Genomic DNA, 12,778 nt, shown 5'->3' with positions numbered 1-12,778 from the left:
CTCAGGCTGGAGTGCAATGGCACGATCTTGGCTCACTGCAACCTCTGCCTCCTGGGTTCAAGCAATTCTCCTGCCTCAACCTCCCAAGTAACAGGGATTACAGGTGTCTGCCACCACGCCTGGCTAATTTTTGTATTTTTAGTAGAGATGGGGTTTCACCATGTTGACCAGGTTGGTCTCAAACTCCTGACCTTAAGTGATCCACCCACCTCGACCTCCCAAAGTGCTGGATTACAGGAGTGAGCCACTGTGTCCTGCTGACAGTCCAGTTTTTTTAAGGTATCAGAAAATTCTTCCTCATTCTCTCTACCCCCAAAAAGCTATAAAGGGATAAAACTTACTTCTACATTTTTATTGCAGATGCCCCTCCTCTGGCCACTAACCCAGGGCTGGACACGGAGAAGAAAACCTGAAAGCTGGGCTCTGGCAAGGCGGAGTCACTCCCAGGCAAGCTCAGTGCATACAGAGCTGCAGGCATGCCTCAGTTTATTATGATGTTACTTTGCTTGATTGCACTTTGCAGATACTGTGTTTTTAGAAATTGAAGGTCTGTGGTAGCCGTGTGTTGAGTTAGTCTATTGGTATCATTTTTTCAATAGCATGTGGTCACTTCATGTCTGTATGGCGTTTTGGTAATTCTTGCAATATTTCACATTTTTCATTATTATTACATCTGCTATAACGATCTGTGATCTTTAATGTTACAATTGGAATTATTTTGGGGCACCACAAACTGCACCCATATAAGATGGGAAATAAATGTGTGTGTTCTGACTGCTTCACCAACCAGTAGTGCCCCCATCTCTCTCTGTCTTTTCTGTTTCCCTGTTCCCTGAGACACAGCGATATTAAAATTAGGCCAGTTAATAACCCTATTGTGGCCTCTAAGTGTTCATGTGAAAGGAAGCATCTCATGTCTCTCACTTTAAATCAAAAGTGAGAAATGATTAAGCTTTGTGAGGAAGGCCCGTCCAAAGCTGAGACAGGCAGGCCAAAAGCTAGGTCTCTTGCACGAAACAGCCGTGTTGTGAATACAAAGGAAAAGTTCCTGAAGGAAACTGAAGGTGCTCCTCCAGTGAACACACGAATGATGAGAAAGTGAAACAGCCTTCTTGCTGACATGGAGACAGTTTTCATGGGCTGGATACAAGATCAAACCAGCCACAACATTTCCTTAAGCCAAAGCCCAATCCAGAGCAAGATCCTAACTATCTTCAATTCTGTGAAGACTGAGAGAGGTGAGGAAGCTGCAGAAGAAAAGTATGAAGCTAGCAAAGTTTGGGTCATGAGGTTTAAGAAGCCACCTCCATAACATAAAAATGCAAGGTGAAGCAGCAAGTGCTGATGGAGAAGCTGCAGCAAATTATCCAAACAACAGATTTTCTTTTTTTTTTTTTTTTTTTTTGAGATGGAGTCTCAATCTGTCGCCCAGGCTGGAGTGCAGTGGCACGATCTCAGCTCACTGCAACCTCTGCTTCCCGGGTTCAAGTAATTCTCCTGCCTCAGCCTCCCAAGTAGCTGGGACAACAGGCCCCCACTACCATGCCCGGCTAATTTTTTTGTATTTTTAGTAGAGACGGGGTTTCAGCATATTGGCCAGGCTGGTCTTGAACTCCCGACCTTGCAATCCACCGGCCTTGGCTTCCCAAAGTGCTGGGATTACAGGCGTGAGCCACCGCGCCAGGCTAACAGATTTTCAGTGTAGACAAAACAGCTTTATATTGGAAGAAGATGCCACTAGGACTTTTATAGGTAACAGAGAGGTACAGAGAGGTCAGTGCCTGACTTCAAATCTTTAAAGGACAGGCTGACTCTCCTATTAGCGGCTTATGAAGCTAGCGGCTTATGAAGCTGGCGACTTTGCTAACTGCTGAAGCCAATGCTAATTGACCACTCTGAAAATCCTAGGGCCCTTAACAATCATGTTAAAGATACTCTGCCTGTAATCTAGAAATGAAACAACAAAGCCTGGGTGACAGCACATCTATTTATAGCATGGTTTACTGAATATTTTAAGGCCACCATTGAGACCTACTGCTCAGAAAAAAAGATTTCTTTCAAAATATTACCACTCATTGACAATTCACCCGGCCACCCAAGAACTCTGATGAAGACGTACAAGGAGATTAATGTTTTTATGACTGTGAACAAAGCATCCATTCTGCAGTCCATGGATCAAAGGGTAATTCAGACTGTCAAGTCTTATTTAAGAAATAAATACCATAATGCTATAGCTGCCATAGATAGTAATTCTTCTAATAGATCTGGGCAAAGTCAATTGAAAATCTTCTGGAAAGCTTTCACTATTCTAGATGCCACTAAGAACATTCATGATTCAGGAGAGGAGGTTAAACTATCAACATTAACAGGAATTTAGAAGTTGATTCCAATCCTCATGAATGACTTTGAGGGGTTAAGACCTCAGTGGAGGAAGAAACAGCATATGTAGTGGGAATAGCAAGAGAATTAGAATTAGAAGTGGAGCCTGAAGATGTGGCTGATTTGCTGCAATCTCATGACCAAACCTGAATGGATGAGGAGTTGCTTTTTTTTTTTTTTTTTTGAGACAAGGTCTCACTGTGTCGCCTAGGCTGGAGTACAGTGGTGCAATCTCGGTTCACTGTAACCTTCACCTCCCAGGCTTAAGTAATCCTCCCACCTCAACCTCCTGAGTAGCTGGAACTACAGGCGCACATCACCATGCCTGGCTAATTTTTTGTATTTTTAGTAGAGATGAGGTTTCACCATGTTGCTCGGGCTGGTCTTGAACTCCTGGGCTCAAGTGATCCACCTGCCTCCGCCTCTCCCAGTGCTGGGATTACAGGCATGAATCATCTTGCCCAGCCAGGAGTTTCTTCTTACAGATGAGCAAAGAAAGTGGTGTTGTTGTTGTTTCCTTTCTATATTTTCTTTGTTGGAGACAGGGTCTCACTCTGTAATCTGGGCTGGAGTGCAGTGGCGTCATCAGAGCTCACCATACCTTTGAACTCTTGGCCTCAAGGATCCTTCCACCTCAGCCTCCCAAAATAGCTGACTACAGGCATGCACCACCATGCCCAGATATTTTTGTATTTTTCTTTTGTAGAGACGAGTTCTCATTACATTGACCAGGCTGGTTTTGAACTGCTGGCCTCAAGTGATCCTCCTGCCTTGGCCTCCCAAAATGCTGGGATTACAGGTATGAGCCACTGTGCCTGGCCAACACGTTTTGATGTCACTCTACATGTATGTAGAGAAAATATTTAAGAAAATTGTATTACACACGAGAGAAGGTAAATGGACATAAAAGGGGGTAAAGTTTCTATACTTCACGGGAAGTGGTAAAATGATGACACCAGTAGATACCTTCTGTCTGTATGTGTATAATATGTGTATGATACCTAATGCAACTGCTTTAGAAAGCTATAAAAAAGACATACACTCTAACACATTGCAGATAAATCAAAATGAAATACTTAAAAATTTTTAAATAAGTCATAGAAAGGCAGGAAAAAGAAAACATACAAACGCAAAGGAGAGAGGAAAAAAATAGAAAACAAAAAATAAAATGACAGACTTGAGCTCTAACATGAATAATCACCTTAAATGTAAAAGGCCTAAATACAGTAGGTCCTCAATGTTGTTGATACCTTCTTGGAAACAGGCTTTGAGTGAGACGATATGTGATGGAACCAACTGTTTTCTCATCAACATTATAATGAAACCACATTGAAGGGAACAATGATATTCGAACACCTGCTGTATATTCTTGGGAAGTCATAGTTTCCAAGAATCTGTTGACGATGTTAAGGGATAATTTAATGTATGCCAGTGACATACACTGGCAGAATGGATCGAAAACCATGACCCAATTACATACTGTCTATGGGAAACTCACTTAACACACAGTTATATAGGTAGGCTGAAAGTAAAAGGATGAAAAATATAGATCATGTAAATAGTAATCAAAACAGGAGTGGCTATATTAATACCAGATAAAGTAGACTTCAGAGCAAAGGAGATAACCAGAGACAGAGAAGGATATCACATGATAATAAAAAGCATATCCACCAAGACATAGCAATCCTAATTGTGTATTCACCAAACAACAGAGCTACAAAATATGTGAAGCAAAAATGATAAAACTGAAATGGAAAACGCAAGTCCACAATCATAATTAGAGACTCTCTCAACAATTGATAAAACACATAGACAGAAAATCAGCAATAATATAGACTTCAACACCACTATCAACTAACAAGATCTAATTGACATTTTTCAGAGCACACTACCGAATTAACAGCGAAATATATGTTCTTTCCAAGTGCCCTTAGAATCTGTACCAGGAGAGGACATATCTTGGGCCACAAAGGAAACTTCAACATACTTAATAGAACTTAATTCATACAGAGTGTGTCTCTTACCACAGTGAAATCAAACTAGAAATCAAAGACAAAATGATAACAGGAAAATCCCTAAACACTGAAAACTAAACAACATACTTCTACATTTTCGCAGAGGAAATTTCAAGGAAAATTTAATTTTTTTCTGAATGAAAGTCAATGAAATTGAACTAAATGAAAGTATAACATGTGAACATTTGTGAAACACAGCTAAAGCAGTGCTAAGACAGAGATTTATATCACTCTACATTAGAAAAGAGGAAAAGCCTTGAATTAATAATTAATCTCCTGCCTCAAGAATCTAGAGGAAGAAGGGTAAAATACACTCAAAGTTGGAAGGATGAAAATAATAAAAGAGCAGAAATTAAGGAAATTAAAAATAATTAGAGAAGAAGTAATGAAACTAAAGCCTGATTCTTTGAAAAGGACAAGAATTTTTTTTTTTTTTTTTTTGAGACAGAATCTTACTCTTGTTGCCCAGGCTGAAGTGCAATGACATGATCTCAGCTCACCACTACCTTCACCTCCCAGGTTTAAGCAATTCTCCTGCCTCAGCCTCCTGAGTAGCTGAGATTACAGGCACCTGCCACCACGCCCAGCTAATTTTTGTATTTTTAGTAGAGACGGGGTTTCGCCCTGTTAGCCAGGCTATCTCAATCTTCTGAACTCAAGTGATCTGCCTGCCTCGGCCTCCAAAGTGCTCGGATTACAGGTGTGAGCCACTGTGCCCGGCCAGGACAAGAAAATTGACAAATCTTTAGCAAGACTGACAAAGAAAAAAAGGAGAAGACATAAATTGCAAATATCAGGAATGACACAGGGGATATCATTACAGAGTCTGCAGATTTCAAGAGGATAATAACGGAATACTATGAACAAATTGACATACACACATTTGACAACTTAGATAACATGGACTAGTTCCTCAGAAAGCACAAATTACAACTCACTCAATATAAAATAATTTGAATCATTCCTATAACTATTAAATAAATTGAATTCATAATTAAAAACTCCCTATAAAAAAATTCCCAGGCCAAGATATTTTCACTGGAGATTTCTGCCAAACATTTAAAGAAAAATCACATCAATTCTACATAATTTCTTCCAGAAAACAGAAGAGGAAACACTTCCTAATTCATTTTATGAAGTTAGTGTTACTCTGATACCAAAACCAGACAAAAGAAAAAAAATCCTCAGACCTCATGAATATAGATACAAAAATCCTTAATGAAACATTAACAAACAGCATTCAGCAACGTCAAAAAGAATTATACACTAGGACCGAGTGGAGTTTCCTCCAGGGATGCGAAGCTGGTTCAATATTTAAAAATCAGGAAATGTAACCCACCACATTAAAAGGCTAAATGAGAAAAATCACATATCATTATCAACTGACGCAGAAAAAAAATTGACATTCAACACTTGTTCGTGATAAAAACACCCAGAAAACTAGGAATATGGGAAGCTTCCTTGACTTGAGAAAGGGCATCAACGAAAAACCTACAGCTAACATTATAAACACACACACACACACACACTGACATATATACATACATTTTTTTTTGAGACAGAGTCTTGCTCCGTCGCCCAGGCTGGAGTGCAGTGGTGCAATCTCGGCTCACCGCAAGCTCTGCTTGCTGGGTTCACGCCATTCTCCTGCCTCAGCCTCCCGAGTAGCTGGGACCACAGGTGCCCACCACCACGCCTGGCTAATTTTTTCTTTTTTTTAGTAGAGATGGGGTTTCACAGTGCTAGCCAGATGGTCTCAATCTCCTGACCTCGTGATCTGCCCGCCTCAGCCTTAACATTATCTTTAATGGTTAAAGTCTGAGTGTTTTCCCCCTAAGATAAAGGACTAAGCAAATATATCTGTTCTCACCACCCGAATAATACTGGATGTTCTGGCCACTGCAATAGGCAAGAAAAGGAAATAAAAGACATATGGATTCGGGGAAAAAAAAAAAAAAGATAGAAAACTGCCCCTATTTGCAGATGACAAGATGATCTACATCGAAAATTCTAAGGAATTTATAAAAAGTGAGCTCAGCAAGGCTGCAGGATATGAAGTCAACACACAAAAATCCAACATATTTCTATTTGCTAGCAATGAATATGCCAATGTCAAAATTAAAAATACAGTACCATTTACAATTACTAAAAAAACATGTAAATCTAATAAAACATGTACAGGGTTTATATGCTAAAAACTACAAAACACGGACACGTGAAATCAAATAATATCTAAATAAATGGAGCTACATATCATGTTTATGGATTGGAAGATGGATTTAGTAGAGATACTGATTTTCAAATTGCTATACAAGCCTATTACTATCAATAATCCCAGCAAGGTTTTGTTTGTAGATATAGACAAGATTATTTTTATATGTACATGGAAATGCAAAGGAACTAGAATAACTAAAACACTTTTGAAGAAGAAAAGTGGGAAGAATTAGTCTACACAGCTTTAAGACTTATTATATAACTACGATAAACAAGATGCTGTGGCATTGTGGAGGGATAGAGTCATCGACCAATGGAATGGGATACAGAACCTAGAAACAGACCCACACCAGTAGGTTTTGATAAAGATGTAAAAGCAATTCACTGAAGGAAGGATAGACTTTTTAAAATGAATAATACTGGGGAGACAACCATAGGAAAAAAATTTAAAAGAACCTTGACCTAAGTGTCAGGCTATATACAAAAATTAATTCAAAATGGGCATGTATCATGGACCTACATGTAACATATTTAAAACTATCAAAACTTTTAGAAAAACACAAAAGAAAATCTTGACAAAGAGTTCTTAGACTCAACACTAAAAGCATGATCCATGAAAGAGAACTTTGATAATTAGACTTTACCAAAATTAAAAACTTTCGCTCTGCAAAGGGCTCTTAAGAGGATGAACAGACAACCTACGGACTGGGAGAAAATATTCACAAACCACATAGTTGACAGAGGACTAGTATCTAGATTATATAAAGAACTCTCAAAACTCAACAAAGACTCCAACTAGAAAACAGGCAAGCAACATGCAGAGACAGGTCATCAAAGAGGGGACACATACATGACAAGCACACACAAAGGTGTTCCACATTGGGGAATGTTAAGGACAGCCACAATGAGAGATCATCGCAGACCTATCAGAAGGGCTAAAATAAACAATGACAACATCAAATACTGGTGAGGATGCAGGGGCACTGAGTCAGCCAGGCACTGCTGGTGGGAATGTAAAACGGTACAGCCACTCTTGAAAACAGTTTGGCAGTTTCTTAGAAAACAAAACTTGTAACCACCGTATGACTCAGCAACTGCACTCCTGGGCATACATCCCAGAGAAATGGCAACTGATGTTCTCACAAAAATCTCATAAACGCTCATAACAGCTTTATTCATCGAAGCCAAAAACTGGAAACAGCCCAGATGTCCTTCTACAGGTGAATGGTTAAACAAACTGTGGTGTATCCATCCCATAGAACACTACCCAGCAATAAAAAGTAACAAAATACTGGCTGGGCGCAGAGGCTCACACCTGTAATCCCAGCACTTTGAGAGACTGAGGCGGGCGGATCACTTGAGGCCAGGAGTTTAAGACCAGTCTGGGTAACATAGCGAAACCCCATCTCTACAAAAAATACAATAATTAGCCGGGCATGGTGGCAGGTGCCTGTAGTCCCAGCTACTTTGGAGGCTGAGGCCGGAGGATAGCTTGAGCCTGGAAAGCAGAGGTTGCAGTGAGCCAAGATTGTGCCACTGTACTCCAGCCTGGTTGACTGAGCGAGACTTTGTCTCAAATAAATAAATAAATAAATATTAATGCAAGCAATAACCTGGATGAATCTCCAGAGAAACATGCCAAGTGAAAAAAGCCCACCCCAGACTGCATGTTGTATAATTCCATGTATATAACATTTGTGCAATGGCAACATTCTAGAAATGCAGAACAGGTTAGAGGTTGCCAGGGTTAAGCAGGGCTGGGGATGGGTGTGAGGGAGGGAGGCATGGGAGGTAAGACGTTTTCACCGGGGGAAATGGGTGAAGAGTATACGGCGGTATCTCATACTGTTTCTTACGACTGCATGTAAATCTACAATAATCTCAAAACAAAAAGCTTAATTTAAAATGTTGGGAGTCAGTGGGCCTGTTTGGTCAGATGTGGCCTGTTGTCCTGAGATCAGCAGCACCAGCGGCTGGCCCTGAGCTGGCCTCCGGCTTCGCAGCAGCAGAGCTGCCTCTCTAGCTGTGGGCCCTAGCTCCCTGCTCCCTGCCCTGATCTGTGCCCCCTCATTCTCTGTTCCCGGGGCTGGCTGTCTTCTCCCACGTTCTCATGCCTGGGTTTCCAGCCCTTGCTATGGTGGCTCAGGAACCCAGGTGAGGGCGGGGCAAGGCAGCAGCGCTGCTGATCCACTGATCCTGGATTACAACTCGGGCGGTACCCTCTTACTGAACAGGGAACGCAGGCAAGCCAAGGGTTCTTTTCCCTCCAAAAGCAAATTGCCTCACAACCCAAACCCATACACTGACATAATTGAAGGGGAACGTCAAACCCTGGTTGAGAGCAGGGCTGGCCCTTCATTCCGCTCCCGTCTCTTGCATATGGAGTGTTTTGTGTTTTTTCCAAACATTCCAATAATGTATCAGAATTCTCTGGCCAACACAGGTTGCAGTGTCCCTGGTTGGAAGGCATTGGAAGATCTCAGTAACCCCAGGGAGGGCCCAGCAGGAACATGTGATCCTGGTTTGTGGGCTGCAGGTCTGTGTGGGGACACTGTGGGCAGGAGTGGGCTAGATGGGCCTTGGGGCAGGGCCGGCACCTGTATCTGTAGCCCCGCAGGACTCTCTGGATGCTGAGCGCCGCTCTGTCCAGCACCTGGCTTCTCTGTACCTCCAGCAGAGTGTCCTGATGATCCTGGAATGGGAGAGACGCCGTCACCAGGCTGCTCACCCTCACCCCACAGCCCCTGCCTGGGGCCTGGGCTCTGTCTCCCGAAGGTAGCATCTCTCAGGCTCCTCCCAGGAGGGCAGGCCAAAGAAGGGGGCCTTCAAAGTGACCTTCATGTTGCTCAGAGACAGGAGCTGCAACTGTACCTCCCACCCCAATCCAAGAACTTCCCACATTAGCTCTTTCTTCTTGCTAATTCAATCTGGCATCCTTCATTTCTGCTCTGAAGAATTCAAGGGGGGGCACAAAATTTTCCTGAAATTGTGTTTTATTTCCCAAAATTCATGTGACATTTGCCTTCAACCGTGTAAAAGCCCCATGTTTGTTTCAATATAAAAATGTTTCCCTCAATAATAGTGGGAGATTTTTAACACCCCACTGTTAATATTAGACAGATAGTCAAGAAAGAAAATTAACAAAGATATTTAGGACTTGAACTCAGCTCTGGATCAAGTGGACCTGATAGATATCTACAGAACTCTCCACCCCAAAACAACAGAGTATACATTCTTCTCGGTGCCACACGGCACTTACTCTAAAAGTGAGTAATCTGATCACATAATCAGAAGTAAAGCACCCTCAGCAAATGCAAAAGAACTGAAATCACAACAAACAGTCTCTCAGACCACAGTGCAATCAAATTAGAACTCAGGATTAAGAAACTCACTCAAAACCACACAACTACATAGAAATTGAACAACCTGCTCCTGAATGACTCCTGGGTAAATAATGAAATTAAGGCAGAAATCAAGAAGTTCTTTGAAAACAATTAGAACAAAGAGACAACATACCAGAATCTCTGGGACACAGCTAAAGCAGTGTTAAGAGGGAAAGTTATAGCACTAAATGCCCACCTCAGAAAGCTAGAAAGATCTCAAATCGACACCCTGACATCACAACTAAAATAACTAGAGAACGAAGAGCAAACAAATTTCAAAACTAGCAGAAGACAAGAAAAAACCAAGATTAGAGCAGAACTGAAGGAGATAGAGATACGAAAAACTCTTCAAAAAATCAATGAGTCCAGGAGCTGGTTTTTTGAAAAAATTAATAAAATAGACCACTACCTAGACTAAAAAGGAAGAAAAGAGAGAAGAATCCAATAGACACAATAAAAAATGATAAAGGGGATATCACTACTGAGCCCATGGAAATACAAGCCACCAGAGAATAGTACAAAAACCTCTATGCAAATAAACTAGAAAATCTAGAAGAAATGGATAAATTCCTAGACACATACACCCTCCCAAGACTGAACAAGGAAGAAGTTGAATCCCTGAATAGATCAGTAACAAGTTCTGAAATTAAGGCAATAATAAACAGCCTACCAACCAAAAAAAGCCCAGGACCAGATGGATTTACAGCTGAATTCTATCAGTATTACAAAGAACAGCTGATACCTGTTTTTTTTTTTTTTTTTTTTTGAAACTATTCCAAACAATTGAAAAGGAGGGACTCCTCCCTGACTCATTCTATGAGGCCAGCATCATCCTGATACCAAAACCTGGCAGAGATACAACAAAAGAAGAAAACTTCAGGCCAATATTCCTGATGAACATCGATGCAAAAATTCTCAATAAAATACTGGCAAACTGAATCGAGCAGCACATCAAAAAGCTTATCCACCACGATCAAGTTGGTTTCATCCCCACGATGCAAGGCTGGTTCAACATACGCAAATCAATAAACATAATTCACCACATAAACAAATCTAAAGACAAAAACCACATGATTATCTCAATAGATGCAGAAAAGGCCTTCGATAAAATTCAACATCGCTTTATGTTAAAAAAAGAAAAACTCTCAATAAACTAGGTATTGAAGGAACACACCTCAAAATAATAAGAGACATTTATGACAAACCTACCGTGCCCTGAGATGGTTCCTCTGCTGGCCTTGCCTCCCCCACTAAATTGGAAGCCACTCGGTTTCTTCCTGCACATCTTAGCCTCTGAGCCCCAGCACAGCCTGACTATTGCACAGTCAAAAGGACAGACAGACCGATTAGAGGGCTGGGGCCAGGAGGGCCCTCTGAGGACACATGCGGGCAGGTGGGCAGGCACTATGGGGGAAGAGGAAGGGGCAGCAGGGGTGGGTGGGGGCTCCGGCGAGCTGGTAAAGCGTCCTCCCAACTCTGCTCCCAGCTCTTCCTCTTCCCTCTCACTGTGCTGGCCCGCCGAGGCTTAGAAGGCTAGGGGACAGGGAGGTTCCCTCCTCAGTGGTTGTGACCCAAATGGCACTTCTGGAGGGCCCCGAAGCTTCCTTTGTGTGACTTCAGCTCCCTGTGCGTTTTGGGGGAGGCAGGTGGTGGCGGTGATGCTCGCACAAGCCTCCTAAGGACAAGTCACTTTGTGGGGAGTTGACACACAGCCCTCTTCCACTAAAGCAGTAGCCCTCCAGGCTCCGCAGAGGCTGGGCCGCCCCAGTGTGGGGAAGCCTGCATGGCAGGATGTGGTTCCCGGCATGATGGAGGCAGGTCTCAGGACACCGGCAGACCGCCCTGAGCTCCTGGGTGCTGCCCCGTGGCTGGAAGGCGCCTCCTCTGCACCCTCAGGCCTTGCCCTAGGTGCCCCTCTGAGAAGCCTCCTGGGCTTCCACAGGCTGGGCTGGCCCTCCCCAGTCCCCTCACCACTACCTCATTGTCCCCTAGCGTGACATTCTACATCCAGGGGTGCCCTGAGGGTGGGGACCACGCTTTGAGCTGCTGCCCAGTGCCATTGGCTCAGGGCACATGGACCATGGACCCCGGGCCTGGTGCAAGAGCTGACAAGCCCACGAGCTGCAGGAGGCCGTAAGGCCAGCTGGTTCCTGGGGGTCTCACCTTCAGGAAAATTTTAGTCTTCCCCACTTTCCAGTCTTTGTCTGTCGGCAGCCACATGTCAGCGATGCCCAGGGTCATCTGGCGGAACTTGCCTCGCAGCTGCCAAGACCAAACGGGGGTGTAGGTGGGATAGAGGGCAGAGACCCCTCGGCGGCTCTCTGGGGGTGGAGTCTCCCTCCTCCTCCTCCCACAGGCTCCCCCATCAGGGGCTGCCCGCGCCCCAGCCCAGGCACAGGCACAACGGGAACCTCGAGCAGGGGTTGGGGTGAGGAGCGAACTCGGGGCCTGGGGCCTCCATGTGTTGTGGGACGCTCGGCCCCAGCCAGGCCCAGCCTCAGGATGGCTGAGAGTTCCAGACCGGACAGGAAGAACCTCGGGCCCCAGTAGCTTTCTAGCCCCACCTCGGCTCTCCGACGCGGTAGGAGAGAACGTGTCTACTGTACAACTGCAGACACGGTCCAGAAGGAACCGCTGCGGCCGCCAGCTCTGCCGGACCCCAGGGAAAGCCCCTCACCTCCGCGGCGCTGGGAGACGGACAGGGCAGGGCGGGAGGAGGCGAGAGGGAGGAAGGACAGGGCTCATGGCAAGGCTGGGGCCGGGGAGGGCAGCGGGAGGCCGAGGGGA

At 43.9% G+C, this 12,778-nt stretch overlaps 1 protein-coding gene across 1 annotated transcript in view; it reads right to left on the bottom strand.

Annotated features, from left to right (window-relative positions):
- Positions 1 to 12,778, bottom strand: part of MYO7B (myosin VIIB) — a 90,684-nt gene that overhangs the window by 31,702 nt on the left and 46,204 nt on the right. The window contains exons 15-16 of the mRNA XM_011980508.1: positions 12,155 to 12,253; positions 9,206 to 9,300 (exon numbers count right to left, since the gene is read on the bottom strand). Coding sequence (XP_011835898.1) covers positions 9,206 to 9,300; positions 12,155 to 12,253 — 194 coding nt within the window. The remainder of the gene's footprint in view (positions 1 to 9,205; positions 9,301 to 12,154; positions 12,254 to 12,778) is intronic.

The sequence above is a fragment of the Mandrillus leucophaeus genome, unplaced genomic scaffold (genome assembly GCF_000951045.1).
Source record: "Mandrillus leucophaeus isolate KB7577 unplaced genomic scaffold, Mleu.le_1.0 Scaffold213, whole genome shotgun sequence".
Lineage (NCBI taxonomy): Eukaryota > Metazoa > Chordata > Mammalia > Primates > Cercopithecidae > Mandrillus > Mandrillus leucophaeus.
The sequence above is the reverse complement of the archived record's forward strand: the minus strand, read 5'-3'. Positions and strand labels throughout refer to the sequence as shown.